The 14,600-nt window shown below is 33.2% G+C and overlaps 2 protein-coding genes across 8 annotated transcripts in view; one reads left to right on the forward strand and one right to left on the reverse strand.

Annotated features, from left to right (window-relative positions):
• The window catches only part of LOC139691421 (proton-coupled amino acid transporter-like protein pathetic), a 60,588-nt gene extending 52,723 nt beyond the window's left edge, over positions 1-7,865 (forward strand). For all 7 annotated transcript variants that reach the window (XM_071589228.1, XM_071589229.1, XM_071589231.1 and 4 more), the window contains 2 exons: positions 3,084-3,256; positions 5,463-7,865. In XM_071589228.1, the coding sequence (XP_071445329.1) occupies positions 3,084-3,256; positions 5,463-5,704 (415 nt within the window). In that variant the 3' untranslated portion in view covers positions 5,705-7,865. The remainder of the gene's footprint in view (positions 1-3,083; positions 3,257-5,462) is intronic.
• A 1,268-nt stretch (positions 7,866-9,133) lies between these two features.
• Positions 9,134-14,591, reverse strand: LOC139691439 (protein YIPF6). Its single transcript, XM_071589255.1, has 7 exons — positions 14,355-14,591; positions 14,088-14,216; positions 11,858-11,936; positions 10,658-10,700; positions 10,430-10,561; positions 10,150-10,307; positions 9,134-9,980 (listed from the first exon to the last, which is right to left on the reverse strand). The coding sequence occupies exons 1-7, from the start codon at positions 14,382-14,384 to the stop codon at positions 9,862-9,864; spliced, it is 690 nt and encodes a 229-aa protein (XP_071445356.1). The 5' UTR covers positions 14,385-14,591; the 3' UTR covers positions 9,134-9,861.
• Positions 14,592-14,600: the final 9 nt, after the last annotated feature.

Here is a 14,600-nt window from a genome sequence, read left to right on the forward strand (position 1 = left end):
GTTTGTTACGTATAAATATGCAATGACCTTGTATCGTCTGTTGAAAATTGGTCCACCAAGAGATACTTGAAGGTTAGGAAATGGGAAAAAGTAGCTTGGGGCCAGATTTGGTGAATGTAATGAGTGGTCAACCAATTCAAAGTGGAATTCATGAATTTTAGTCATGGCAACCGCCAAAGTGTGAGCAGGTACGTCCTGATAGAAAAGCAATTTCTTCTTCAAATGTTAGTTTTTGCAATTTCTGCATTCAGCTTGTCAAGTAATAATGCATAATACTCTTCTGTTATTGTTTTACCTGGTTGAAGATAATTATGAATAATTTTGTTTACCAAAAAAAGTCTCCCTCACCTTCCCAGCTGATGGCACCATCTTATTCTTTTTTGGAACAGGCTCACCCTTTACATTCTTCCATCTGAGAACTTCAGTGGTGGATCCAAGTTTCATTTACAGTTATGAATGAATGCAAAAAATCTAACTCACTTCGCTTTAACTGCTCTAGCAGGGCTTGGGAAATGCTAATTCAAACCCATTTGTGGTTCAAAGTAACCAAATGTGGCACCCAATGTGCAGATATCTTACTTATGTCCAGTTGTTCAGTCAACATCTACCAGACGCATTCATTTGATATAGCTGTAGCCTCTGCTACACCTCTAACTTTAATTTGAGTGTCATCCAGTACCACTTTGAGAACTTTTTCGATGTAAATGGTGGTTGTCACAGTTTTTGTCAGTCTTGAATGCTCATCATCAGCCAAGCTGGTACAGCCATGTTTAAATTCAGCTGCCCAAAATTTCATGGTCATGAATGATACTGCATGAGTCCCCCGTGCACAGCATCCAACTCATCTATCTTCGATTCGCAGGAGCATGTTGCCTTTGAAAATCAAATACTCAACGACAGCTTGATGCTGAATTTTTTCTATTTTCACAAAAAATGTTGTAGCAACTTACTCTAGCTAATGTCAAACAACAACAGCGTATCGAAAATGGCTGAAAATTTTGTGATTACCTTTCAATGCATGCATGCAAACACATTCCCAACTTTTGTTGAAGAGTGCGGCCATCATTATCATGTTGAGGTCCAAAACTTTTCAGACAACCCTCATGTTTAGTATTTTACCTCTCAAGTAATTACTGTAATATATGAAACTTATTACTTAGTATTTATTTTGTTATAATGTGAATATTCTAGAGGTATAGATGTATATGTTCATGATTTTTATAATTAATTTGGCTGTGGGATGTCTGTTCACAATAGGAAATCATGGGCAGTGTGGTGAATTTCCATATGAAAACTATGAAATGGTGATGGTTTTGATAATCTATTTTGATATGTAGTTGAACCATTCATTACATTTCTAGATGGTAAATTTTATCCAAGCTACATTTAATTTAAAAATTTAAATAACCAAAGCCCTTGTTAATTTTAGTTATCTAAAAGTTAAAATAATGGCTATGTTTGTAGCAAATGAGTAGGCATACAAGATCTGTTCAAAAAGTATCGCAAATTTTGAATTTTTGCGGGTTACTTATATTTGATTTTCGATTTTTTTGTGGCGTTATGTTGGTATTTAGGTCTCTCGCTTATGCCAAAAAGTTCGGCCATTTTAAATGTTCAGTTAATTGTTGACAGCTGTTTTACTGGGATGTGTTCTGGCTTTTCTTCGATTTTTGCCAGTTCCAAAAAGTGGATCAAAGAATCTGTATCAAATTTTGTGTGAAAAACGAAACTAAGTGTGCGGACTCATTCCGAATGTTGACTGTGGCATATGGAGAACCTGCTTGGACCAAAGCAACGTTTATCATTGGTAAAAAATATTCTCAGAGGGCTGAGAAGATGTGAACGACGAAGAGTGTTCCAGATGCCCGAGCACGTCAACAGCAGACGAAAACATTGATGAAGTGAAGAAAATAAGTTTTGGCCAATCGTTGAATCATTGTTAGAGAAGTTGCTGAGGACCTAAACATATCGATTGGCTTGTGCCATTCCATTTTTACCAATAATTTGGGCATGACACAGATCGCCGCAGAATTCGTACCAAAATTACTCAATTTCGACCAAAAACAGCAATGCATTAACATTGCTAATGAGGTGTTGGACTCGGTCTGCTATGACCAAAATTTGCTCCAGAGGGTCATAACTGGTGATGAATCATGGGTTTATGGTTATTATATGGAAACTAAAGCTCAATCATCCCAATGGAAGCTGCAGCATGAGCCAAGACCAAAAAAAGTGCACCAAGTTCGGTCAAATATGAAAGTTTTGCTTACAGTTTTCTGAGATAGCAGGGGCGTGGTGCATCATGAGTTCTTGCCACAGGGTAGGTAGAACGGTAAATAAGGAATATTACCTGCAAGTTATGTGCAATTTTCGCGAAGCAATCTGTCACAAACACCCGGATTTACGGAAGAACAAAAATTGGCTTTTGTACCATGACAATGCCCCAGCTCACACATCGTTGCTTGTATGCAAATATTTGGTCAAAAACAACATATTAATGATGCCGCAGCCATCATATTCCCCAGATCTGGCCCCCAGTGACTTTCTTGTCCCCGAAACTGAAGAGGCCCATGAAAGGACATCGCTATGCTATGATTGACGAGATAAAGACTGCATCGGAGGAGGAGCTGAACAAGATAACAAAAAATGATTTTTTGAAGTGCTTAGAGGATTGGAAAAAATGTTGGCACAAGGTTATAATATCTAATGGGGATTACCTTTGAAGGGGTTAAAATAGATATCCATGAATAAATAAATAATTTTTGAAGAAACGCAAATTCATGATACATTGAGCTGACCTCATATTTAATGAATTGAAAAGTTGTGATGTAGTATGTAAAGTTTTCTTTCACTATATTATCAGCTGTTCCATTAATTAGAAAGATTTGGTGATTTTCTAGGATATGCTGTTCATGAAGTCTTTGTAAGTCTTTCACCAAGTCATTTATTTATTTAACAACTTAGTTGGGCCAAGATTGAGATTTCATACTCCCTTCTTCCACCTAACCCCAATCAGGTTCCAATGTTGTGATGAATGACTTGAATGATCCTCAGGAAAGCTAACAACTATTCTTTTTTTTCAGCTTGGCCCAGTCTGTGAGAGTAATGATGGCACTAGCTATATTTCTGTCATATGGACTTCAATTCTATGTCCCTGTTGGTATCCTTTGGCCATTTATAAAACCAAGACTTCAAACTGAGAAAGCTCAGAAAATTGGAGAATACACATTAAGGGTTGTTTTAGTCATCATAACATGTAAGTACTGAATCTTCTTACCTACCAGTGTAATACAGGTTACACAAAACTCAATCTTATTGTGTTGCCAATCCGAATCTAGATCATAATAAATTTCCCATGTTTTTTCAGTCATTTATAGCATGGTCATGATTTACAACAGAGTGAATTGCTCCTAAAGGGTCTAGGTAATTCCATAATCGTGATGATAATTCTCTAGAAGGGTACATAGCTCTTTATTCTGAGAGTAAATGAGAATATAATGGAAGGAAAAAAATGTTTTCCTACTTCCATTGTAAATAAACACTCTATTTAGTAGAGTATTTCATCAATTTCCTTATTTTTGGCATTCAGATGAGAGAAGATGAATGCTAAAATATTAAATGTCTCTTAGAAAAACTTTGGCTATTTTACTATAGTTGGTCAAAAGAAACACTAAATTTTGCTTTGGGTCATATAAGGAAAAATATTTTGCCAGAGTTTGTCCCATTGTTTAAATTCAGCAAATCCAAGAAATAAACTTGTCAGGGATACTATATTCTCTTTGATGGTAGTGTCATTTCCTCTCATAAAATTTTTAATTATATTTAAATGGATAAATGTATTCAAATTATAGTTAAAATTCCCATTTATCTTAAAAAGAGAAAACATTTTCCATATTAACATACTTCTGGGCAAGTTGTAAGCAAAATGACTATATACTGTCAAAAATATTTAATCTCATAGGATGGAATTATAGTGACAAAGACCATTTTAGGATTATGTGGAAGGTAATCCAGCGAGTGCATCCATTTCATGTCCTAGTAAACTCTTTTAGCAAGACCCTCCACCAAAACAGTTTGTTGTTCCCTCTGGCAAAATATTGTATTTTTTCCCTCATGCCTGCCATATGTAGAACTTATGTGCATATATATTTAGGAGTCCTGAGCTGGCCTGTATTATTTGTTACAACAATGTCCGATTCAATTATCAAGGAGTTCACAGCATGAACTTGCTATGGATTGTCTGGAATGATGCATTTGTAGCCGTGGTAAGATTCATTAAGATTATTTTTAAGAATTCTCTAAGAGGTCCATTCATGTTCCCGACAATTCTCCCAGCAAATTGCTGAGATATCTGTTGAGCACCCTTGTGCTGTGAAAGTTATAATGTATGAAAGAATCACGAGAATATTTTATAAGTCTAATTGTAAAGGTTTAAATGATTAATTTTGACCATGGATATGAATATCATATCTTTCTGAAATAGAGTTGATTTAGGTATGAATAAGACGCATTGTCCATAATACAAGGTGACAGAAATGAATTTGTGTTAAGTTAGAAAATTTTGAAGGTGATGGAATGATGTGGAAGGAAAGCATAATTGCTATTTAATCAAACCTTTGCTACTTCCACACTTCATTGAATAAAAAAATTCCTAGTGCAATTAGTTTTGCCCACACACCACCTGATGGTGAAACTATGTACTATAAACTTATTAATTCGATGAAGAGCGGAAGTAGCTACATGTTCAATTTGACAGTCTTTTAATCAGTTTTAATTTCTTAATGCTAACTTGAAAGTTTCATTTTGCTTTTCAAGATATTTAGATATTTTCCTCTGCTCAGATCATAAAATGTCCATTCTCGTAAAAGTTGATTTCCTAACCAGTTATATCAAACTACCAGCTCTCATAATTGTGCAGGTATTTTTCAAATCTGTTACCTTAAGTGGAAATTAATATTATGGAATAATGCTTTGAAAAATGCATTGGCTGTAACATATTGCACTATATCAACTATGTATTATTTCTTTTTGAAATTAATAGATTCTTGTCATTTATGAGACAAGGCATGTTAGACTTTCAGTTGTGGTAAATGGATGCTTGTGCTGTCTACATAATTACTTGGTAAATGATCAATAGTCATAGAACTACAATCAGGGTTGTTTTTTAAAACTGAGTTACAGTTGGCCTCTATATGTAGGTTGCAATTCCAATTTATGCTTATTTCTTGTTATTGCCTATTAGTTTAATAATGAAGAGGCAAAAATTAAAACACTGAAAAAGACACAAGGTCTTCATAAATTGAAAGGAATTACCTTGGGCTATTTGGCATGAAAGGATGCTCTCTTTTGTCTCTCTCTTCATGCCCTCTCATGTGATGCGTCCATCCATTTATGTAGACAGTGAAAATTCATTTTTGGATCATATATTTTGTCAAATTTATGCTTTATTTTTGTGTTTTCAGTTGGACTAGCGGCTGCCATTCCCAATTTAGGTGCTGTGATTTCTTTGGTTGGTGCTGTAAGCAGTTCAACATTAGCCTTAATATTTCCTCCTGTTATTGAAATTATCACATTCTGGGACAAAGGTCTGGGTAAATACAATTGGGTAATGTGGAAAGATATTTTAATCATGATATTTGGACTTCTAGGTTTTGGATTTGGAACTTATGCTAGTATTATGAACATAGTATCTCCAGAAAAATGAAGAATGCACCTCCTTGATTGTGTATGTTCTTCCACTTACCTGTGATATATAGATTTTCTTCCATGTCATTATTTTATTTATAATATAGTACGATTATTCATGATTCCATATGTATGTATGGGATAGTGTTATGTACATGCTATGATGTCACCTTTATTTAGCATGGATAATTATTTATACTTTTGTTTTGAAAAGTTTTGCTATTTATTGTTAATGGTGGCATTTTATCTTTTTAATTGAAGTGCAACATACATCTTGTGTTTACATTGTGAAATCTCATCTTTTCATACATAAGTTATGAAAGTGATGATGGATTCCTATTTAGCAAATTTTAGCATATAAGGTATTCCATGAGTGGTAACAGTAATATGAAAATGTAGTTATCACTTAAATGATGGTTCATGTGCCTGTATTATGAAAATCAGGCTCAGAAAATTCAAGTACAGAAACTTGTCGATGTAGCCACATTGAGGTTGTGCCTATCCTCCCGATTGCTTGAAATACTTCATTGCAAATCCAGTATTCTATTGGAACTGCTGGTTTGTTTCACCTTGTTTTGATGGTTTTCATCAATGAAAGTGAGTCAGGTGTTATGTACAAAGCTTGGGTTGGAAAAGTATTGAGAATCAATGATAATGCTTCAATGTGATGTCTTATCTAAACATCCCATGTGTTTTGGTGGTTGTATCCCAGTAAGTCAAGGATAGTTTATATGAGAAAGCTTGTTTGATTCTATATTTAGATGTTTAGCTTTGAAACTTGTTGTTGTACTAGCCTATTTGTTCCTGTGAAGTTTCTCAAAATTGTATTTTTGCTGAAAACTACTTCCCCAAAATAATTTTTAGTAGACTTGTTGTACACAAAATGCATATACATATATCCATTCCTTACGTGATTGTCTGTTTCTGGAATGATAATTGTTTAAAGAAACTATTATAATGTTGACGCATTTCTGCCAAAAAGTACCTATATTTGATGTTCATATCAATTAATAGCACAACAAATATTCTGCCATTTGATCATTTACTTGCTCCAAGATGCACATATGATGACAATACAAATGTGGCAGTAATTAAGTTTGCATCCATTCCTAGCTTAATGTGTATGCCTCTTATTAACTTTATTAAATGACACAATTTTATGAAGGAAAATTTTTAATGAAAGTTGTCATTATTTTTAATTTGGTCTATATGCCAATGTACATACATCAAATTGCACAAACTCTCAATACCAGGAGTACTAGTGCATTGTGATATAAAAAAGTATTGTTGTTTATTTGATGTTGGTTATAGGTCCGTACCTAGGTACTTATTTTTCATATATTGTATAAGTTGAGTCCTAGTTAAGCCTTACACAATAGATATTTTAGCAGGTTACCAAATTATACATATTTTATGCAGCTTTTACAGTGTTTGAAGTGACAATACAGTCAGGTTCTCCGTAACCTGACCTTTTGAAATAGAAACTTTGATCATTGATCTCTCTATAGAAGATTCTCTTCAAATGTGTGGTAGGAGAAAATATTTTGTTCCATGGATTTAAACAGAATGAATTCATCTATCTTATGCAATGAAATTGTCATAAAATGTACTATTAAGGATATAAAGCCTATGCATAATTTTGCTGCATCATGCTTGTGAATCAATTTGTTGACTTTCTCATTGAATGGATGAATCAATGGATGTTGTATTTTTCAGGAAGCTTCTTTGTGCTTTCTGGAGCTGTACCTTAGATGCAATGTTGTACCTTAACAAGAAATAAGCTCTCAATACTAGTGAAAAATATCATGTTGGCATTGTAAAGTAAAAAAAATATATGGTTGCATGCTTAAAACAAGTGAATGGCAAGAGACATTTGAGAGATAGTGAATGTTTAGGGCATTATAGCTGAAATTCTAATTTCTGTGAAGTTGAATGTGTGCTGTATTTGAAAATGGATTGCATTTATTCAGTCTTTGTTATATTAGTTGTAATGATGTAATACTTTGTTCAGAATCTTTACCAAGATACATGTGAAGAGCTTTAAACTTGTCAAATGTATTCTATTCAATTAGCCTGTGTCAGGTTGAAATATAAAGCATTTATTCTGGATTGTTTGGTATATCTAAATACATATCCAGTTTTTTGTTTGAAGAATCAAATAAATAAATTGCTTAATTTAATTGTTTTTTCTCTAAATAATAAAAATTACAATTATTAAAAATTATACATTAATTATTAAAGTATGTACATCAGTGTTTCAGAATGGGAGGGGGGTCAGACAGGAAGGAGTGTGACTTTCCAAGATGCCGCCAAATATTTTCGAGAAGACTGAAAAAAATTCTTTTAGGATGTTGGCTATGTAAAAATTTTGAAGTGTAATGTTTCATCAGCTATTTTTCATACTAAAATATGATACTTAATTTGATAGTAAAAAGCATAAATTTCACATTTTAGCAATTATTTCACAATAATGAATTGCTATATGTAAAATATTTTTGGGCACTTACACGCATCAAAAACCGGCTTTATAATACTGTAAACTTTTTGAAATTTCATGATTTGTTGGAAGCCTTTGAAAATAGCCTACCATAAGTGTTAGCTGGATAGCATAAAAAATCTCCCTAAGTTTTTCTACAATGCAAGTATGTATCTTCAAACATTGTGAAGATACATGGACCTCATACTTCCAAGAGTGATGAAATCATTGCACAAATGTCATGAAGAGACGAATACTTTTCAATTCCTACTTTTCCGCAGACTTAGTGTTTTGTCTAAAATACTGATTTTGCAAATGCATTTTTACCTCTTAAAGGAATAGATATTTAGTCACCATTAAAATACTGATGCCAAGTTACTAGATTTTTTTTTTCTTTACACCTCAAACATGTATTTAAAAAAATATTTATTCTTACGCTCTCCCAATTTGACATGTCCATTCATAACATCACAATCTTTATTAATAGGATTCTTGAAATAGTTAAGAGATTCCAAGAAACTGCAGGAGATGCCACGACAGTAACTTTTAATGGTGCCAACTGATAAGTGTACATTATCTCTAAGAATGCCTGTGACATTGTGTGTATGGTATGTCATCAAAACATCTTGCTCCTTTAAATACCCCAAAATTTTAGCGTAAGAGGATGCCTTGGTAGCTTAATTGACTAAAGCACTCGGCCGGATATAGAGGGATATGGGTCCATATCCTGGTCAATGTGAATGATTTTTACAGTCAGAAGTTGTTGCATTGTGGTGAAATTGTTGCATTGTAGTTTAGAGAGCTTTATCTTTTGTTTTATTATAGCATTTGCCATTTTCTCCATTCTAAAGCCATCTCTTTTCATTTCTCCTATTGCTGTCTTAAAATCTTCATCAATTCAAGAATTAGTATAAGACATACAAGATAACAATCACCAATAGCAAGATCCAAATAAAACATTTTCCTCAACTTTTATTAGCATTTATTCAACAAATGAATAAATTTTAATTGTTTACACGTAAGCAAGGAATGCCAGAATGTGCTCCATCAAGTTCCATAAAATTGCAATATTGACACCATAACACACATCACCATATAAAAGAATTTTTCATGCACTCAAATACATTCCTTCAGTTTTCTATAGTTGGAAGTATAAAATATCAAAAAATCTATCCATCTGCATGATACTGAATAATTCCAATTGATGAATGAAATAAGCTTGATTCAAGTCAAGCAAGGAAAAAATCAGCATAATCTTCAATTAAGGGTCTCAAATGATTTACTAGGTTAGTCAAATCATTAGACTAAGAAGCGGTAAAAATGATTTTTGTTCAAATATGAAAATGATTTAGCAAAAGCATTTCTTTATTTTTAGTAACTAATAACTATTCAAGCTAGAACATCAAGATGGAATGATCAAGTACATATTTATGCATATCATCTGTACCAAGTGATGGAAAAAGTTAATGTAACTGGTATTATTTTTTTTAAGAAAAATTTTTTTGGAGAAGTCTCAGAAAAATCACAGTCTACAAAAATAATACATTATGTGCAAATGAAAAACATATGGTGCCTGAACAGATTCAATAACCGAAGTTGTTCATTGGGCTAATAAACAAATGAAACAGTAAAATACACACTTTAACTTCACACTTTAAATTAGTTAAGTAGTCCATTATCACAAAAACTGCAGTCGGCTATCATGACTGGGAATGGGATATTATGAGCCATGAAATGATGAAGTAGAAGAGAAAAATAGGATACACTGCCAGAGCTTTCCGCGGAGGTGGTTGACTATCTCCCAAAAACTTGACAGATGCTGAAACAATTGGCAAACCTTCAGTTATACATTTTTTATAAACAATGCACATCAAATCCTTTATGACAATATATACTTCAACATTGCATTATAGTAGAAGAGAAAAAAATCTAGTAAAATAAAAATTTATTACATTAAAAAATTAATATTAAGTAAACTATACACTCACCAAATGTTGCCCAACCAAATCCTAGCATGGTGATCACGAGTCTGATGAAGAAAAGAAGTGTCGTTTGCTTTGCAAGCAATATAATTTTGCAAATCACCAGAGCGATAGCAGTAGGTAGAAGGCAATACCCTAGTACACACACACTCTGGAAAAAGGATCTGAAATAAATGAGTATTTGTAAGAAGACTTGAATTAGTGTTTCTTGACGAAACACACTCAAACAGAATGCGGTTATTCACCAAGGCTAATGAACAATAACAGATATCAGAGTCTGACTCACATATTGCCACCTAATAATTTGGAATTTACAGTGACTATAACTGACCCAACCCAAACAATCACAAAGACCTCAGCAAACTCAGGGCCACCATCATTAGAGCTTTCTGCTGTAGCAGTGGACCCTTGAAGAATCCTATACATGAAATGAAAATGAAAATATTCCATCACATCAGGTTAAAGAAGTGAGTAGAATAGAAAAAATCATAATTGAATCCAGAAATATACTCACATGGCCATAAATGTGCATAGTATGAGTGGCCCCCAAAGATCCCCTGAAAAAAATTAAATTTTATAGTTAAATAAAAACTACCATAATCACTATAAGTAGTTCTACAGTTAATTTTTCATAATCAGCAATTCATTACTGTCATAAAATATACACAAGCAATAGGCTTCAATGTTTTCACATCGGTGGAGCCATTAAGGAATAAAGTATCTTTACACCTTAATTCGTACTCAACTAAATCTGATCGAAGAGCTAAATCCAGTTTTGGTACAGTGCAATTAACTATATAAAGGCATTTTATCCAAAACCCAACAAAAAGATAAAACTCCTACACAGGTACTTTGGTCAACAAGTGGGGCACTCACCAGGGAGAGGTCATACTAGGAGAACTAACTTGGAAAGATATCAGTGCAGAAGAAATTTCCTAAGTCGAATGAAAGGTGGAGGGAGTGGGTGCCAGGCACTGATTTTTGGTGGAGGTGACAGGTTTTGATATAACTGATTGGCACCACTAGGATTGAAATTAGTGGATATCCACTTACATGTTTTAGAACATGTCAAAACATGGTTAGTAAGACAAAACGATAGCCATCGATAGGAGGCTTTTGAAATATGGGTGTGGAGGATGGAGATGGTTAAATGCACAGAAAAGAAAACTAATGAGAAGGTGCAGGGTATGGTGGGGAAGGAGGGGTAATTGATGGGAGAAATCCAAAGGAGGAAGGAAAGATGGATGCAGAGTATTTTTCTTGGCAATGGAGTGCTGAAGACTGTGATAAAGAGAGAACATAAGCCAAACGAGGAAGGATTAGGAATAGAATAGGGATGTAGGATGGAATGACAGAAGTATACATATTGGAAGAGGGACTTATTGCAGAATCAGATTTCAGTTGTGTTTTGTTAGGAGACACAAATAAAGGCATCATTGTAAAGTTATACATGCTGTGTCCACTCAAAACCTACCTTAATCGGCAGAGTACTAATAATAATAATAATTTTAGCAAAAATTTCATTTTACATTATATTTAGCTTAACATGTAATGTAAATGAAGTAAAACTTCATTTATTTTTCCTAATAAATTATGAAGAGTGATGACAAATGTCATTTTATTGCTCTATGGCCATTTAATTGTCAATTTTTTTATCGCAAAAGGAGATTCAGTGAATAATTAACATAACCAAAAATAAAATTCTTGAACTCACATTCTTTGAGAAGAGACTTTTTTTCTTTTGGGTATAGGACATGGTAAAATTTTGTGCCAACTGCTTTGAAATCTCTAAGCTGCAAAAGAAAAACAAAAGTTAGATAACATCCCCAATTCCATTTTCAAAACTAACTTTATATCTGGAAGCATATGGTTAATGTATTTTTCGTGAATAAAACAGCTAAAATATTATTTATTCAAATAAATCACCTTCTATGGGAACATTTTTCTCTTCCACAATTACTTCAAGTAAAGAGCGTGTTAATTTTCATTACTCAATGAAACCTAATGTTTAATAAAACATTTCAGATTTTTCTACAATTGAACTCTCTTGTTCCCTATGACAAGTATACATAATTCTGCTCTATATTACAGCCTGACACTTACTAGCAAGCTCCAATACATACCTCATTCCATAAAATAACAACTGTGAAATTTGTGATATTTACTCCTTATCTGCTTACCTTACCTCAATTGATCTAACAGTAGTGCTGGGCGATTACAATGACAATCATGCAATGTCTGTTCTTTATAGAGGTCTTTTTGCTATTCCCTTAATTAGCCCCACTAAATTGATTTGTAATTCAAATAAATCCAGTTAGTTTTCACCATAGCAGAAAACTCTAACTAATCTTTTAAATGTCCAAAATGATTTTAAACCGACTTGTGCTCAAGGAGACAATATAAGGCTCACCAACAGGCAGCAAACACAAGTATTTGCTGAATTTTACTATTATAAAATATTAAGAGCAGCCTCGTCTATCTTCTAACATAAAATGAATTTGGTCGACCTAATAGTATTAAAAAAAATCCAGAAAACTAGATAAGATGCCAGCATGAATTCATCTAAATGGCAAAGTGAGTAGCGATAACCATAAAATTTCACACATTTAAAATAAATTTCTGAGGTGTTAACGGTTCAGACAAATAAAGCTGTTTACCTACATGTAATTGTAGTCAATTTCGTTATGCAGCAAAAGTGTCCCTGTCAATGACACCTCATGAAAACATTTAATTTTCCCAATAACCCATTTGCTCTGCAAGGACTGTATAGCAAGTAAAGCGAAAAATATGCATACGTAATTTCCATACTCATGGCATAAGCATTAATATCCATAAACATACATAGATTTTTTTCCTCTTCCAGGAATATTTATGGGCAAAATACATAAGCAGTAACAAACAAAACAAACTCTAAAACACATAATTTAAAAATAAAATCATAAAATTGACTAAACTATATCAATTCCAAATTATTCGCAGTAGTTAAGCCACAACCACAGTTTTAGTCTCTTCTGCAACTTCTGGTAGCAAAAGGCAGGGAATTGTAAAAAATTCAGACGATCTTTCATAGTAGTTCTTAATTTTGAAAATTTCCCTAATTTCAATCTAAATCTTTATATCTATAAAAGCGTACCGTGTAATAATGGTTTATTAGGAGTGTCAGAAGACTGACAATAAGGGTATGGGTTAAGATATTATTTTTTGCTCGAGGTGGACTCATCCTAGAATAATCTTCGTCTACATGGTCTTCTTTTTAACCCACTTACCCTCGCTTCATTTAGAGGGTTCAGAACAAGTTCCTGTGTACGGTCCCATTTAAATAACCATTAAATTCCAATATAATTATTTATCACATAATTACTGGCCACCTTTACTCATTTTTCCTTTAACACAAGCTGATTATTAATTAATTCACGGCAAACGTTTTGGAAAACTCTTTCTTCAGAATGTCCATTAAATACACTATAAATTGTTCAATTTTACTTTGTCTCATTCAAAAAAGTACTAGAGATTATTCTTTTCTCCGCAAGGTGGATGAAACCTATTATGTGTTTTATCGATAAGTGAATATCTATTATTTGCCAGACACATATTTGAATATCATATTACTCTGTGTGTAAATATCCACAACGAAACTTATTTTTGTACATTATTATGATGCTCGATATTCCTGTAACAGTATTGTAGCCAACTGTAAGACAGAGCACCATAGATATTTTCCATAAATGTTCTCTAATATGTTGATTCTGCTACTTAATGATGTTCTTCTCATATGTAAACATCCCATGTAATCAACCGTACAATAATTCCAAATTTTATCGAGTGACTTTAGAAGAATCTTTCCATGCTTTAATGAATTATGTATAATAAAGATAATATAATGTATTTGAATTATTATGGAATACATTAACACCCAGCATGAATTTTATAATATCTATACAAACCACTGTATCCTTTATGGGTTCATCTAGGGTATTAAATTCAATATCACTTTGATCATTCTTTCTTGAACCAAGAGTATTTACAGTTATTTCCCCTTGAAGAGAATCTGAATCCCCGAAATCATCGAAGACCTGTGACAAAAACAATTGGGTAAATACAGTCATATATGTAAACAAATCTTACCCTAAAATGAGGGATGCAAGAATATGCCCATGATAGATCATTTAGTGTTTTTAATAACAAATAAATGAAATTCGTCAACAACGTACGTCAAGTTTTGCGTCATTGCTTCCTTCCATGGATTTTCTTTTAGTTTACCCCTCAAGTTTTCAATGTTTTCTCAGACCATGCAGTCTGACTTATTAGTAAGGCTCACTGCTTTTCGATTGATGCACAATTGTATCATTAACGCCTTAAAATGTGGGGACATCAGCCCCTCAAATAATATTATGTTATCAGGGTTATCAACTTCGCTAATGAAAGCTGACGAATTCACGTCTTCCACTTCTCCCACT

The sequence above is a fragment of the Hetaerina americana genome, unplaced genomic scaffold (genome assembly GCF_022747635.1).
Source record: "Hetaerina americana unplaced genomic scaffold, ioHetAmer1.1.p SCAF_35, whole genome shotgun sequence".
NCBI lineage: Eukaryota > Metazoa > Arthropoda > Insecta > Odonata > Calopterygidae > Hetaerina > Hetaerina americana.